The 14965-nt window shown below is 42.7% G+C and overlaps 1 protein-coding gene across 1 annotated transcript in view; it reads left to right on the top strand.

Annotated features, from left to right (window-relative positions):
• fng (Fringe glycosyltransferase) overlaps window positions 1–14965 on the top strand; it is a 132691-nt gene that overhangs the window by 94289 nt on the left and 23437 nt on the right. Inside the window, exon 6 of the mRNA XM_076617739.1 lies at window positions 7180–7265. Coding sequence (XP_076473854.1) covers window positions 7180–7265 — 86 coding nt within the window. The remainder of the gene's footprint in view (window positions 1–7179; window positions 7266–14965) is intronic.

Here is a 14965-nt window from a genome sequence, read left to right as displayed (position 1 = left end):
TGCAAAGGTCGTTTTTTTTTTATTTACAATCAATTCTCGTTGAGAATTTTAAGTAACTTCATTTGGCGTGGTACAATAGCTTGGTTTATAATAATTTATATTATGTTGATTCTAGTTGAATCTAATGTTACAATCTAAAGGGTATTTTCTTTTTAGTCTGCGGATCTGGTCCGTCGTGTCAAGTAGTTGGGTGACGAATGGGTTGTGGTGGTTGTTGACTCTTGTGCAAAGATCATGTCAAAACCTAACGGTTCGCTGTCAGGTAGTACGGAATGGCGTGGATTTGGGTATGGTCGTTGTCACAAATTCCTCGGTGAACATGTTAACGCAACAAACGACACGAAATTAATAATATTCTAGCGACAGGAGCTTTTCATCCAAGTTTCTTCGTTTCTCGACGCGCGCTGGCTTCGTTCCTGCAGTACGAAGTCGCGCTTATCCGCGCGGTTAGGTTCGTCGAGCGATATCGGTGCCTCTAATCTGTTCATTAGTCCTAATATACCGACCGGCAGCCACCCACACTCCATCAGATATTAGCAACAGTGTCATTTGGGGCCTCGTTTTACGAGCTCTGGCACTCGAGGGCTCGGAAGACGTCTCGATCCGGCCCGTTCACGGTCGTTCGATTACCGGTTTCCGGATTGGGACTCGTTCACCGCTAATTAACGCCTTTACGACCGGCTGCCGTTTACACGACGATCTATATTTCATCTCGTTAATACCGATGTGCTCGGCCAGCCTCTTTTTCCTCGTTTTTCTGCGCCTCGCCCCTTTGCTCTTTTGTTCGCCATCCGATTTTCGTCGATCTCTTAATCACGCAGTAAACCGATGGAGCGTTAAACGATGTTTCACGCCGTTCGACGAATCCATTAGGATCTTCGAGATCTTTGTTGGAACAGTTTTCAGGTGGATGGAAATGTTGAAAGGATTTATGTTCGTTGGTCGTTTAATGCGCTTTGCTTGTTCAGATTTCGATTCTTGCGACGTTCCGAGGGTTTGTCGATTTTTATCGGCCTCTTGGGGTTGTTGTTCTTCTAGCTGTGTGTAAATTTTGTTTGTTGGAAGAATTCCGTAGGAATTAGACATTTTCGAAGCTTATGAAGAACGATTTGTAAGGGAGTGCTAATTAGGACAATTTAGCTTTTCCTATTCAGTTTCTCATGATTGGTTGTTCTATATACCATAGGATATATACAGGGTGGTTGGTAACTGGTGGTACAAGCGGAAAGGGGGTGATTCTACGCGAAAAGACAAGTCGAAAATATAGAATAAAAAATTTTTTTTCTTTTTTAAATTTTTTCATCGAGACAACGATCTACAGTGAGATCCGTTATAACGAGACGCGATAAAGTGCACGCGTACCGAGCCAAAATTCAAAGTCGATTTTCTCGAAAACAAAGCCTCGAACGAAAAATTTTTATTCTATATTTTCGACTTCTTTTTACGCGTAGAATCACCCCCTTTCCGCTTGTACCACCAGTTACCAACCACCCTGTATAACAAGGTGGCTATGGCTAATAGAATGAGCATATTCTCCTCGGACCTATATGACCCAAAGTGGATGTTCTTCTGCTCATTTCTGACCCAGTCACGTTTTGCTATTACCGAAAAGTTTCCTAAGTGCAAAAAGGAAAGAAACACGAAAGAATCGTTATTATTACATAGGAATATCTCTGTTCCAATGTTACACCAAAGGTTTCCTAAAAATATCTTCCCGTTCGTTGAAGCAACAACGAGACTGGAATATAAAAATTCGAGTAACCCTGCAGGGTTACGATATATAAATAGTTTGTCTTTTAGTATTCCATACGGTCCCGTTACCTTTCGTGTATCGCACGCGTCTTATAAAGAAAGCATTCCGAAAAACCAGATACTTGAAGAGGTACAACGGCGAAGAAGCAGAAAAAGCGAGCAGAACAGCGAGGAGAATTTTAAGAGCGAGCAGTCTTGACTCGATCGAGGAAAAAGCAAAAGACCCTTAAAGAAGATTCAAGGCACGCTTAACGCAACCCAAATCGAGTTTCCAAGTCCAGGTTCCCTCAAATTTCTCTCCATTCCCGTACCAAAGGTCCGACACGCGTATTACCTGACACCGATTTTACGACTTTCCCGTGTTCCCACCACCGATCGCTACTAATCGAAGCAATGGGTTCGAAAATTCCCCTGTCTGGCTCAAAGGGATGACGATAAGGGGAAGAAGGTAGATGGCCGGGTCGTGGAACTGGCCAATCAAGTCGGTGATTTTATCTCTGGATCGCTGGCAATCGTCGCTACGTAATTGGATATAGGATCGTATGGATGGTATAATCGGTTTCCCTGGGGGAGCGGAGAGAACGCATCAACCCCCTTCGAAGCAAACCTTCGGAATGTAATTAGTCAGGGGAGCGGGCCAGGCGCAATCTTGGCCGGCGATCTGCAGCTAACGTCAGGTGGAGCCGGACCGCCCGTTCTGCGATTTCTCGAGATCCCAGGGATTGCACAGCCGGGTGGCTCGCGAATAATTAAAACCGATCGACAGCCAGGTGCTGTCTTCCCTCTTTCTTCTTCTTTCCCATTTTCTTCCTTCTCTCGCCGAAACAGTTTTTGATGAAGAGGTTTCGTGTCTCGTTGACGACCGTTCAAAACGACAGGGGTGTGCATCGTTTGGAACACGTTACGCGATCTTTGGAGTTTGGCTTTGCCGCTCTCGTCCGATGGAAATTTTTATTTTATTTGGCCGTTACGCGTTACTCGAGGTGGGATGTTTTTGAAATATTTGGATTTCTTTAGTCGACGTTTGCGACACTGTATAGCGTAAAAGAATGAACATGGTGGAATTCCATTTGTACGAACTTGTTAGGAGGCAAGTACTTTCTGTAATTGGCGTTCATACGAGTCTGAGAAGCTACATCGACCAAGTCGCAAATTTATTTATCGCAAGGGAAATTAAAAAAGGTCGTGTTTCTAATTGTCAATCTTCTATAGATTTTGGTTTATAAGGTTGATCAGCGTATGAGGTTGATTCAGGCTTCTGGACAACTCAGAGTATGTTAATTCCCGTGAAGTAAAATTTCATTTATTCTATGAACTTGTTGAACGAGTAATATAATTCATATACTTTTTTGGAATTCACGTTCAAATGCGTATGTGGTGGATCCAACGAGCGAAAGTTCGTTGAATCCGGTATTTACCGGAACTTTCTGCCTCGAACAAACGGAATTTTAGCGAGAGCTAATTATCGTAAAGGATAAAATTATCGTTGAATTGTATCAGCGAGTATCGCTGAGTGGCGGTCGTTTCCTTCATTAACTCCGGGCGGAATCGACGGATCTCGAAATTTATGCGACGAGTGAAGCAACACGACACTGTATGAAGAAAACCATTACTGAAACCGTCAAGGCGATAGCTCCATCCTGTATGCTAATAACATCATCCATCTTCGAGTAACGCATAACAGTTTATACGCGGTCGGCGTAAAAGCTGGCTTTAATTAGCCAACTTCCAATCACCTTGCGTCGTGTCGCGTAGTTCGATCAGCTCGCGAGCAAAAACTGGCCCGAATGACAGACACGAACGCGGTCAGTGATTAACCTCGAACGAGATAATGGGAATCGACCGAATGAATCGGTTCTTCGGAAATTAACGATCGTGTTCCACTTTCCAATCGAAGAAACGTTCCTTGCATTTTCATATTTATTAACCTTTGCATTAATATTTATTCCCGCCAACTATCCTCCGTTTCAGCCCTTTCACTCTCGGGACCGTACGCCGTAAAATGTAAATTGGCGAGATCTGTAATTGTCACGGCGAGCCGAGGGTAATCCATAAATTCGAAGCGAAAATTTACATTGCGACGTGTAATAAGGAAAAAGCGACGCGACTTTTAAATGGGAAGACGACTTATAAACCACCGTGTGTATAGATATTGTATCGTTGTATCAGTTCCTCGTTGCTAAAGTATGGAAACGTCGAAATAGCGGAAAAGCATGCGAGTATTGGTTCGATGGCGAAACCAGCGCGGACCGACCGCAGCCGAAAGCTGGAAGATACGGCGAACGTTCGAGAGTTGAAGAAAATTCGACAACTTGTACGCTGCAACCTAACTGAGACTTAACCCAAAGCTAACCTCCGGTACAAGCACGTTAAATAAGAGAAAACAAGGAGAAGAATGGTCCGTGTTAGCTTCGGTGCTGCGCGTTCGGTGGCGACTTGACCCCGGGATTCCACGCGAGTCTTCACGGGTTCTCGTGACTTCTTTCTCCTCCTGTTATTCAAATGGGATCCCGAAGGGAAGAAAGAAAGGGCAGATCGCGGAGGGAAGCACGTTATCGGGTCTGTCCAATCGCCGGTGTATATCTAATGGGTCCGTGAAGTCCCATCCGTTTCCTCCACCTTGTCATACGATGGCTGTTGGCACGGCCGATTCACCTGACCACCGAACCGATCCGATGCTTTATTCGCGCCGCCGATATCCGACCAACGAGCAATTAACATCCACCACGGGCTTACGTTCGATCGACGTTCCTTGGGGCATTTGCGAAAATTATGCCGCAGATTATAACCGTCCGCCATATTAAACCGAGCTTTTGCAGTCTCTCGAGGTTTGCTAACCCGCTGGAACACGGTCTTTTCGGATTTAATTGGATATCGCTGGAAATTGCCGATTTTCTCTTTACTTTTTTATTTAGACCATCTTTATATCTGACTTGCGGGATTTTCGAGAAGCTTCAACTTTTACAAAATCCTTGTACGAGTCGATACGACGTCACTGTTCCACGTTGACGTGGAATTTCGTCGATTCTTCGTGCGAGATCGCAGACAGAAATACAGCCATTTCCCGTGCGCTTCTTCCTCCTTAAAAATCTACGATTCGACTTTTAGCGATAACCTACAACGTCACGCCGTCTTAATTGCAAATAATCGGCAGAAAAATCTTTGGAATCTTTTGGAAAACCTACGCAATTTTCGCAATTTTGCTCGCGATTTGCTTCGAGAAGAAGCGCCTTGAGAAGAATCGAAGTACTCGGAATTATTAGATTCAAATTCTATTCAAAGTCTATTCGAGTTATTACGAGTCCTCTGTTCTAGTTCGTCGCTCGAGAAACGACCGTTGTAGCTTTTAGCGAACAATTTTCATCGGATTGTTTCTGCCGGCGAATATTCATGGCTCTAGCCGGGCGACCCGCGCACTAAACGGTGTACGGGAGTATTGTCGGGTTTTTTCAGCACCGGGAGACCGGTTTCATTGGTAGGTACGCACGTGCAGCATGCCTCGGTTCACGGTTGTTCGTCATGTACCACGCCTAGCCTATGAGGAAAGGAGCACGAGTTCTAGACCGGCGGCGAGATAGTATCGCTGGCATGGATAGAGAGTCCAGGACTCCTAGGAGTCTGGCTTTAATGGCCCGCGGCTATGATCGCCAGGAGATCGCCTCGACACGCTCGATTTCCTCGCGATTTCTCGCGAGTACGTTCTTAAGCAATCCGAAAAAAAACGTCCTGTCTATTTTTCACTTTGCTATATGTCGATAGGAATTCGAAGAAGTAAATTTCTTTCTGCTTTTCGAGTAAAACTTTAGATACATGTGTATATCGTAGATTTTTTTCGAGATCTAATTAAAATTCATTGCGGGTGTTATTTCCAACGATGGAAACGTACGTGTTTTAGAAACTAAATTCATCAATTTCGGTTCTATCGTTATTCCGACTTTGTTATCTAGTCGCGCGAAAAAGGAAAGGAAAAAAGACTAAAAAGAAAGGAGCGATTTACATTGGTAAATTTACCTGTTTAGTATTAGATGTTTCGAACTTGATTCAAATTTGTTTTAGACGTCGTTTCCTACTATCGAGCTTATAGCATCGAGTTCAGCAGCCAGATCGATCCACTCCGCTGTTCGTGAAGTTTTCAATTTTACCATCTAATTACGCGGATAACGTCTAACTTTTGAAACAAACAAGCGATTTGTATTCGTCAATTTATTTGTCGCAAGCGGCTGACACGAATAATCGTGAGTTTCGAAGCAAATATTTGAGAACTTTGCATCGCGTTCCTTTACGTTCTAATTTATCGACTCTAAGAATATAGCTCGTACATGGAAGGCAAGTTGATCGACTCTGCTTAGTTTCTCAAAAATTAAATATCCATTAAATATATACGAAATGCGCGTTCTTTTAATTTTACACGCACAGTTTCTTCGTTTCGAAATGTGCGATTTATCGCGATAGAGATAGAAATTGAAGCGCCTTTGGTGCGCAGAATAGTTCAAGTCTATTCGTCACGTGGCCAGAGTATACGCGAGGTTTTCTTGCGACGATTTTCCAGGTCGTTGGGAGGTGCCCGATCGAAAACACCTTTCTCCGCTTCCCTTGCCTCTTCCTTTTCGTCCCGCTCTTCCCTTGACAATTTCGCAAACTTCGATCGAACCGATTCTTCTTTTTTTTTCTTTCACCTTCGCGAAGCTGCGCTCTTCTATCGTCTCGAGCGGAAGATTTTTCCCATTACGAAAACGAATATTCACCGAAGGAGACGACTTGCTATTTTCATGTCTGTATCGAGAAATTGATAATTAGGCTGTGGATCAAAAAGAAGCGACATTGAAATTTGCCTTGCCTGCTAAGCACCAGAACGAGTAATTTATTAATTAGTAATTTATTTATTTTTATCTTATACATTTCGTGCGTTTTTGCTTCTTCGAATTTCCCCTAAATAAATAAAAATTATATGTACGATCAAGAATTCTGAAATATGAACAGTAGAAATGTTTCAAAATCCTGACTCACCGAGGAACGTCGAAATTCATCGTTTAAAAATTTATCTTATCGATAATTCCTATAGAAGAAACGTAAAAGATAATCGGATGCTTCGATCGTACCTGTCACCTCGCCTCAACCTTCTATCCATGCGAGAAAAAGAAACGAAATTTATTTCTTGATCGTACGTCAATCAATTCCAATCAAAGATCTCGGCTCGTAACCGTTAGCGTATAGCTTGACCATAATTTGTCCCAAAGCAGGAACGCGTATCGATACGTCGAGGTGTAATCGATCGTGGCCCCAATCCGATAAGTCATCCACGATTATCGATCGGTGGCAACGATCGATCGGCTGTCTCGCGGACGATCGATCACGATCTTGAATTTTTAAACATTAGTATCTTTTCCGTAATCAACTAACGTGGATGGTGTGGGTTTTCTGTTCCAGCAAAAGGTGAAATTCTGGTTCGCTACGGGCGGCGCCGGATTTTGCATCAGCAGGGCGCTCGCGATGAAAATGACTCCCGTTGCTGGGTAAGTTTCTATAGTTTTACCTAGAAATATACTTCATCAAAAATATTCTCCAATCTTCCGTTTGTTACGATCGATGTCACTTGCCAATTCCTCGAACGTGTTTTACTTGTCGATTCACGTCGCGTTATCGAACAGAGAAAAAAGAAATTCGAGAGATTCAGGATTCCTATTTTGATACGAGAGAGTGTTACACAGTTCTCTCGATTTTTCGAATTCTTAAAACTTGCACGACCTTCGATTCTGTCGCGTTTCCCTTTGAGTTTACGTTGCCGAAGCATTCATAACGCACCTCCACTTTTTCCCGCCGTTCCGCAAACTGCTGTTTAATTTCGCAATGATCTCGCGACTTGTACTCTTTGTAATTGCTACATCGTAATTACCGCTGGTCAAAGTTACGTGACGGCAATTGCGAAAGCGTTGAAAAAAGTGCGCAGAGGAGTACACGCTGTGAGAATTATCGACGAGACGGCAGGAAAAATTCAAAATCCGCTATTTATCGCCATCGCGATGACACACTATGTACGCTGTCGGCCATAAATATTAGCGCACCTACTCCTTTTGATCCAACGAATTTTACTTTACTTGGTATTCCATGTTACAAGACACGCGCGAGATACCAATGAATTTACAGATTAACGACGAAATAACGAAAACACAGAAGCAGTGGAAATACAGCAATTTCCATTAGAATTTCTATTATTGTTCGGTTTGGGTTAACGTCGCGACGTGTCTAAATATTTATGGCGATGTATCTGCGTATCAGAGTATTTTATTCCATCGATTCTTTCCAACGAGATATTTATTTCTTTCGCCAATCGCAGACGAGACAGCAGCTCGTTGTCTCGAGTCTGATTCGCGAAGTAGAGAGGAATCGAAGGCAAACAACGGGGCAGTGTTAGCCGCCGGTAAATAATGATTGACGAGGGTCCGTGACATAAACGTCGTCAGAGTTGAGCTCGAATTGCTTCTCGAGACGAACTTATTGATAATAACGCGGATAGCCGCGCGACGTCGCGATCAACCATTCTGATTGCTCGTCGTTGCCCGCTTAAGTGGAATGACTCGTAGCGGTTTCGAGACTCTGTAGTTTGACGGATCGAATCATTTCAGAAATCACGGATAATCGATGCGCTTCGCCCCTCATTTTCCTCTGTGTCAGATTTCTTTCACCTGCACGTCGGAGTACTTTACGCTCGTTTCGATCGACGAGCACGTTTCATCGTACGATGACGAAGGATACGTTCCTTCGAGATGGTTTAGATGGAAAAGAGGAAGTTTCGATGGTGGAAAAATTTCTTTCGTCGATTTGCAGTTGAGGGAACTTGGCGCGTGGTGCAGGAGGAGTTGGCGATTTATTGATCGGACGATTAAGGTAGTCTGGGACAACCACGGACTATGGCAGCTTTGTTTGCAGCGATGTGACATTCGTCGCTTCTCTGTTTACTCGATTACGTTCTCAAAACGTTCGTTCTTCGCGTATGTTCCATTCGTTCGCGTGTAACCCCAGCCTACTTCTTTATCTCGTGCTTACACTTTCGATCGTTCGTTTATACTTTGAATTTGCTTACTTGCCAGTTTCTTTACATCCTCGATCGATTCGTTGAATTCTTCACTCGCTCGTGTAGCTTTCAACCCGTTAATTGCGTTTTACCCGTATTGCGTTAAGAATACAAAAAGATATAGCGTCAGAACTACAAAGAAACATATTTGTAGCAAACATCGAGGAATATATTTGTATCGATATGAAGAAGCGATTTTGCTAAAACAAAAGTCGTACATCTTTGAACGATCAGTGTGAGAAAAATTATACATTAAGGGGTTAAAAAACCTACCCAGTGTCCATTAACGGCCAAACAATCAAGCACACGTCAATCGACAAACCGGAACGCCAAAGAAACGCAATCTCTGCAGACCTCGTGTGGCGTTTTTTCCAGCGTTTCTATAGATGATATTCCCCCGGTTCCAATATCCTCCTCCCACAGAAGAACGGAGGAAGAAGAGACATTCGGATAGACGGACGTGCAGGTAGGAGGAAGAAAATCGAAGCGGCAGACGAATGAAACTGGCAAAAAGCCCGGCACCTGGGAGGGCTTTCGAATCGCTGCGATCTTCCCTGGCCGCGTTTCCCTCTTCTTGTCCACGTAGCATACACGGTCCTGGCATTATCCTGCCTCCTGTACACTGGTTCCCTTCGTGTTGCAACACGTCCGCACAGAAGGCGGAGTAGAGAAGCGGAGGAGGAGGAGGAGGAGAGAGAACGGTGCAAGTGCATCGAACCGCTTTCTCATTCAGGGACGTTGCCACTGTTCTCTGCCTCTCTTTTCTTCTCCCCCTTTCTCTCTCGTTTTCTCCTTTCTTTCTTATTTCTTCGCCGGTTGTCTCAGTCACCGATCCAAGACCCTTCGATGTACCAATTCTCCGTTCTTTTCCACCTCTTTTTCACAACGTTGATATGTTTCGTTCCACGCGTCCAACGAGAAGGTCCGAATCGTCGATAGTCGAATCTCCTTCTGTCACTACATAGCATCTCCGTTTTTCATGGAAATGGGAGATTTCGTGTTTCGCGTTTACCAGGATCGGGATTACCAGCGCACTCGATGTTCCTCTTCTTTTCTCTTACTCGTCGGTATGAATGGATAGAGAATTTCATCTCTCGGCACCAGCGGAACTCTCGTCGTCCTAATTTCCTTTTTTCCTTCCTATCAACCAGGGAATGAGATTGTTCGCTTCTGCGAAGGAAGGGGCGAAATACCTTTTAGAGCCGACGTTGCTCTATTCTTCTTTTCTTTTCTTTCGAGAAAGGGATATGATATTTCGTAGAGTTTTCGCCGCGCTAATTTTATTTCCTCTTTGTCGAAGAAGGCACGAACACGCTCCTCTCTGAACAGAGTTACAAGTTTCGGAAATCTTCTCCCGCTGGTTCGCTAGGAAACGATAAAGGGAGGGCATATGCGTTTTAAAGAGGTTCAATTGGTTGAAAAATGTTGGAAATCGCTCGACGCATTGTACCCGGTTAAAGCTGACTCGGTACGCAGCAAGAAACTAACACGGCTCTAAGGTATTTTCAAGCGTATAACCGACTGTTATTTACGACGTTCGGCAGTCGTAACGGTGCATCGAGCCTCCTAACTGTCGATAATTTTCCATTAACGTCCGTGCCATCCTCGTTTCGTTAATAGCCGAACAAATCACCTTTACGGGTTCTTCGAACAACCACCATCGCGGCTACTTCCTTCGCGCGTTTCTTCCCTTCAACAATGTCACCGCGAAAAGTATTCTCTTCTATTCTACCGCCACGTTACTTAAAAACCAGCCATTCTAATTAATTTTCTTTCAAGTATCGTGCATCGAATTGCATCGTTAATTGCATCGGATGTCGTTCTCCAGATGACAGGGTTCTCCAGATGGCATGCAATTAGTCTCGCAGTTTCATTTTCTGTTAACGTTACTGTTCGTTTCATAAGACGCGTCCCCGTCTTCTGTGTTTCTCGGAGATCAGAAAAATCTCGATATAATTGTTTCACGATGGTTATCCATTTTAACAGTATATTATCATTATCGAGGTATTATCATTTCATGCAAAGTAACGGCCAAGTCCTTGCACGTTCCGGCTCTTAACATTAACCGCGAAAAAACTCGCTGCGCCGACATTATCGTTAATGCGCCGACAAAACGATCGAGAGCGTTAAAATAACTGCACGAATAACGTAGAATATAATCTCGATAATCAGTCGTGACGATAATTGGTCCCGAGAGCTAATTATTAAAATTACGTTTCAAACTTGCTCTCTGAAATCTCCATCACGAGCATCGCAGAGGATCGGAGCTACCAGCGTTGCCGTAAGTAGATTGTGGATTTTTAAGCAAACTCATATTATTTCGGAATGTAATTAAAAATGTAGAACGTCGGTAGAAAATTGTTTTATCTGCCAAACGTCGTATAAAGCGCTATAATTTGGACATTTTACGCATTATGCGCATTCTGTGCAATCTTGGACAAATTTCCTACGCAAATTAAAGTCGAGTTTGGTCACGAGTGTCAAAATTTCATTCGATTCGATTTGATTTTTCTGAACCCTCGCAAAGTCGCGAAATTATTATTAATATGAAAAGAAAGAAAAGAAGATACAGGAAGAAGAACGGAAGAACGAAATTTACGAATGGTTCGGTTTGAATTCTGTCGATCGAAAGAAGATCGATCGATTCTGCGAAGATGTCGCGATAAAGAAGGAATCTCGGTGATTTTTCGCTTTTATTGGCCGTCCGTCCGAGTCGTCCACTGGTTCAGCTGGATCTCGCGGAGATGGGTCTTAATTAACGACGAACGTGCGTTCACAATGGGCCTGCACAAGCTGATTGCCACCCACGTGCACGCACGCACCCGCGGCAACTCGATTCTGTGTTTCGTATTCGTTCTGCTACCGCTTCTTGCGAATGTCGGCTTATTTTCGTCAAGATGCAACTTAATTAAGAAATCTTGGTGACATTGCAACTTTTCATTCTCGTAGTATCAAAATGTTTCATATATTTGGTTGTCCGGAAAGTGTCTTTCTTTCGTAAACGTGTTTTTTACAACGGTGCACCTTCGTACAAACGTGAAACCAAGTCTGTGAAATGTCGCGGTGTTTATTTCAACAGAACAAAATGGATCCTATGTAATTTGACAAAACAATATAAAACAAGAAACATCGTGCGTCTATTATTTCCTCATAAAACGAAAGAAGCCAGTAAGAAGAAGGTATTTTCGCCAGAATTAACGTTGATTTTTACTTATATAGAGATATAATTATATAGATCTATCTACTTTAACTTTAATAATATCATCTGATATTATTAAACCTAATACTTGAATCTAATTAATTAGCACGTAAACGATACGATACAGGCAACGATCTTGCGAACATCTTTTGTAACCACCGTAAATTCCCATATTATGTGTATTCGTTTTCAACTTTCCATAAATGTACGAGCGTTCGCACTTTGCGTATCACTGTTGCGATTGGTATTAAACATTTCACGTCGGTGGAGCAGAGAAATACTCGCGAGCGACTGTTAATTTGAACGAATACGAATTAAATTGGTTGGCAAACGACTTAGATTTACCATCGGGTTATAACAAGATTCTAACGAGATATAATAAATATCGTTGTTACGATTGACGTCAAAATTTCACGTTAACGAGTAAAGGAATAGTCGCGAACGACGATTAACACGTTGACTGCCACGCGTATTTTCAGAGAAATCTCCGTCAAGCCACGCGTACAGCAGTATCAAGCGTTCTCTGCTAGGTGCTCCCATCGATATTTTGGTAATGCGAGTCGCTCAAGCGGTGGTCTCAAGAATGATCTTTCGTTTCGTTTGTTCGCAACATTAAAACCACTAGCTGTTGTCGAATATAACGAAGGAAAGCGTGGTATAGATTATTCCGACCAAATGGTTTCTTATGCCACCGCAATTAGAAAAGGAATCAAATGGTACGGAAAACTTGGCATTCGACTCTTTCTGGGAATTTCTGTTGTAAACGCTTTGACGGTTTACAAAATTGCAACAAGGAAAAATATAAATATTAGAATATTTAGACGATTATTGGTTGCAAAATTATCAGGGTTGTCTGAAAATACAAAAAATCCTTGTCTTCGACGGAGTCGGCATAATATCGTCGTTCGGAAAAACGATTCCGGAAGAAGCATTAGACGCGCGTGCAAACTATGTTACGCGAATAAAAGACGTCGAATGGACCGAACAAAGACACGAAAGAATTTGAAGAAAACGACAACTTATTGTGCAAATTGTCCCGACCAACCTCAGCTATGTATAGAGTGCTTTAAAGTTTTACATTCTAAATGATTTTTTTGATGAACCATTTTCGTATTTTTATTTTACAACAATTCAACTATTATTACAATTAATTATTAATTAACAATTTATTATTATGGAATATCTTTTCAAATACCTACGACGATCCTTCGCAAGTAGTCAAATAAGCGACACCCGAATATGGGTTACGCGGCCTGACCAGAAACTTTGCTGACACTCGAATACGGGTGTCGTGGCGGTCAACGCGTTAAAGTCGATAGTAGGAACTGGACTGGTTGATAATCGATTTCAATTTACAACGCTTACGATACCATAAAAGAACAAAGACTTTGTGTGCTTTTTAATTTTCACTTTCTTGCAACATTTACGTGGCATTCCTCCGAATCATGGCGTGTAATCAACGCTGGCGTACTTGTAGTGATTTCGACAGTTTCCTCGTGATACCGATTAAAACACGTCTTTCGGGTTTCTTTTGCATCTCTGCAGGTTGAACAGGTTTATTTGTCGAGGGACGCGATTAATCATGCTCGGCAATCGCGTTTCTGGTGCTCGAACTGGTCTTTTTCGGTGAAAGTGAGTTTGAGGGGAAGAGAGATTAATAAAACAGGAACCTGTGCTTTTGGAAACGTCCAGTTACATTTTGTCTAGGGTTAATTAAACAAGTTCTTCGATAGAGTTTCCTCCCTGTCGTAGTTGATTAACAGGTCTGATAAATTCTAATTCGATTTGTTTTTATTCAAAGAGGGAAAACGATAAAATCTTCGTAGATGGAATCGACCCTTTTGCGCTCTACCGATCTTGTTCCAGCGACGATGTTACTTTTTATATTTTTGATATCGATGCAAGGAAGGGAGGAAGGCTACTGCAGAAAACAAATTTGCAAACATTTTCAGTGTTTTCTTTTCCGAAACAAAATCCTCGATTTCGAAACGTTGTTGTCTCTTTACAAACGTACAAAATATGGAATATGTAACAAAGTAAAAGAACCATTAAAACGTACGGAATACTAAAAGAAACTGGGAAATATAATTTTGCGAACGATTCTAATTCCGGAGTTGCCGATCGACCATAATAATTTTTAACTCGAAGACAAACTACCGACTCTCTAGGCTTTTTGGAGCACGTCCAATTAATTGAGACAAGTAACGGTAGCCACTTACTGTTAAACGATTTACTGTATGGAAAGTGTCTTGCAAACTATCACTGCGTAGGAATTAGTGGAGTTGAACTACAGGTTCAGCCAGTTGACAGCGAATGGTTTGGGAAAGCCTACTCTCGACTAGAAAAATTGAACGGAACGAATTTACTCGACTGAATCGTTTTACCGAACCGTTGGACAAAATTTTACTGCCCACGCGCGATAAGTTGCTAAATATGGGTTGTCCGGAAAGTGTCTTTCTTTGGCAAACGTGTTTTTTACAACAGTGCACCTTCGTACAAACGCGAAACCAAGTGTGTGAAATGTCACGCTGTTTATGTCAACAGAACAAAATGGATCGTACGTAATTCGACGAAGTAATATAAAACGAAACACGTTGTGCGTCTATTATTTCCTCATGAAACGAAAGAAACTTTCCGAACAACCTAATAACTCGACGTTCGGTCTAAATCGACTCTTAAAAAACACAGACGCCTAAAACAACGATATACCGGGTCGCGACAAATATCGATAGATCCATAATGTTTCTCCGAATGAAATGAAAGCCCTGAACCGATGCCACCCTCGAAAATTGAGTTTCTGTCTAGCAGCGAAGGAGCCGGAATACCGAGACGGCTTTTGCACGATCAGAGATCGGCCGAAAATTCAGGCTGGCGAGCCATCAGGTAGCCGGGTCGAGTGATCTATAGATCGGCGACGGATCCACCGGCCACGTATCCGTAGG

Source organism: Bombus vancouverensis, chromosome 4 (assembly GCF_051014615.1).
Source record: "Bombus vancouverensis nearcticus chromosome 4, iyBomVanc1_principal, whole genome shotgun sequence".
In the NCBI taxonomy this organism is placed as follows: Eukaryota; Metazoa; Arthropoda; class Insecta; order Hymenoptera; family Apidae; genus Bombus; species Bombus vancouverensis.
Note: the sequence above shows the minus strand (reverse complement) of the source record. Positions and strands in the feature narration are given on the sequence as shown.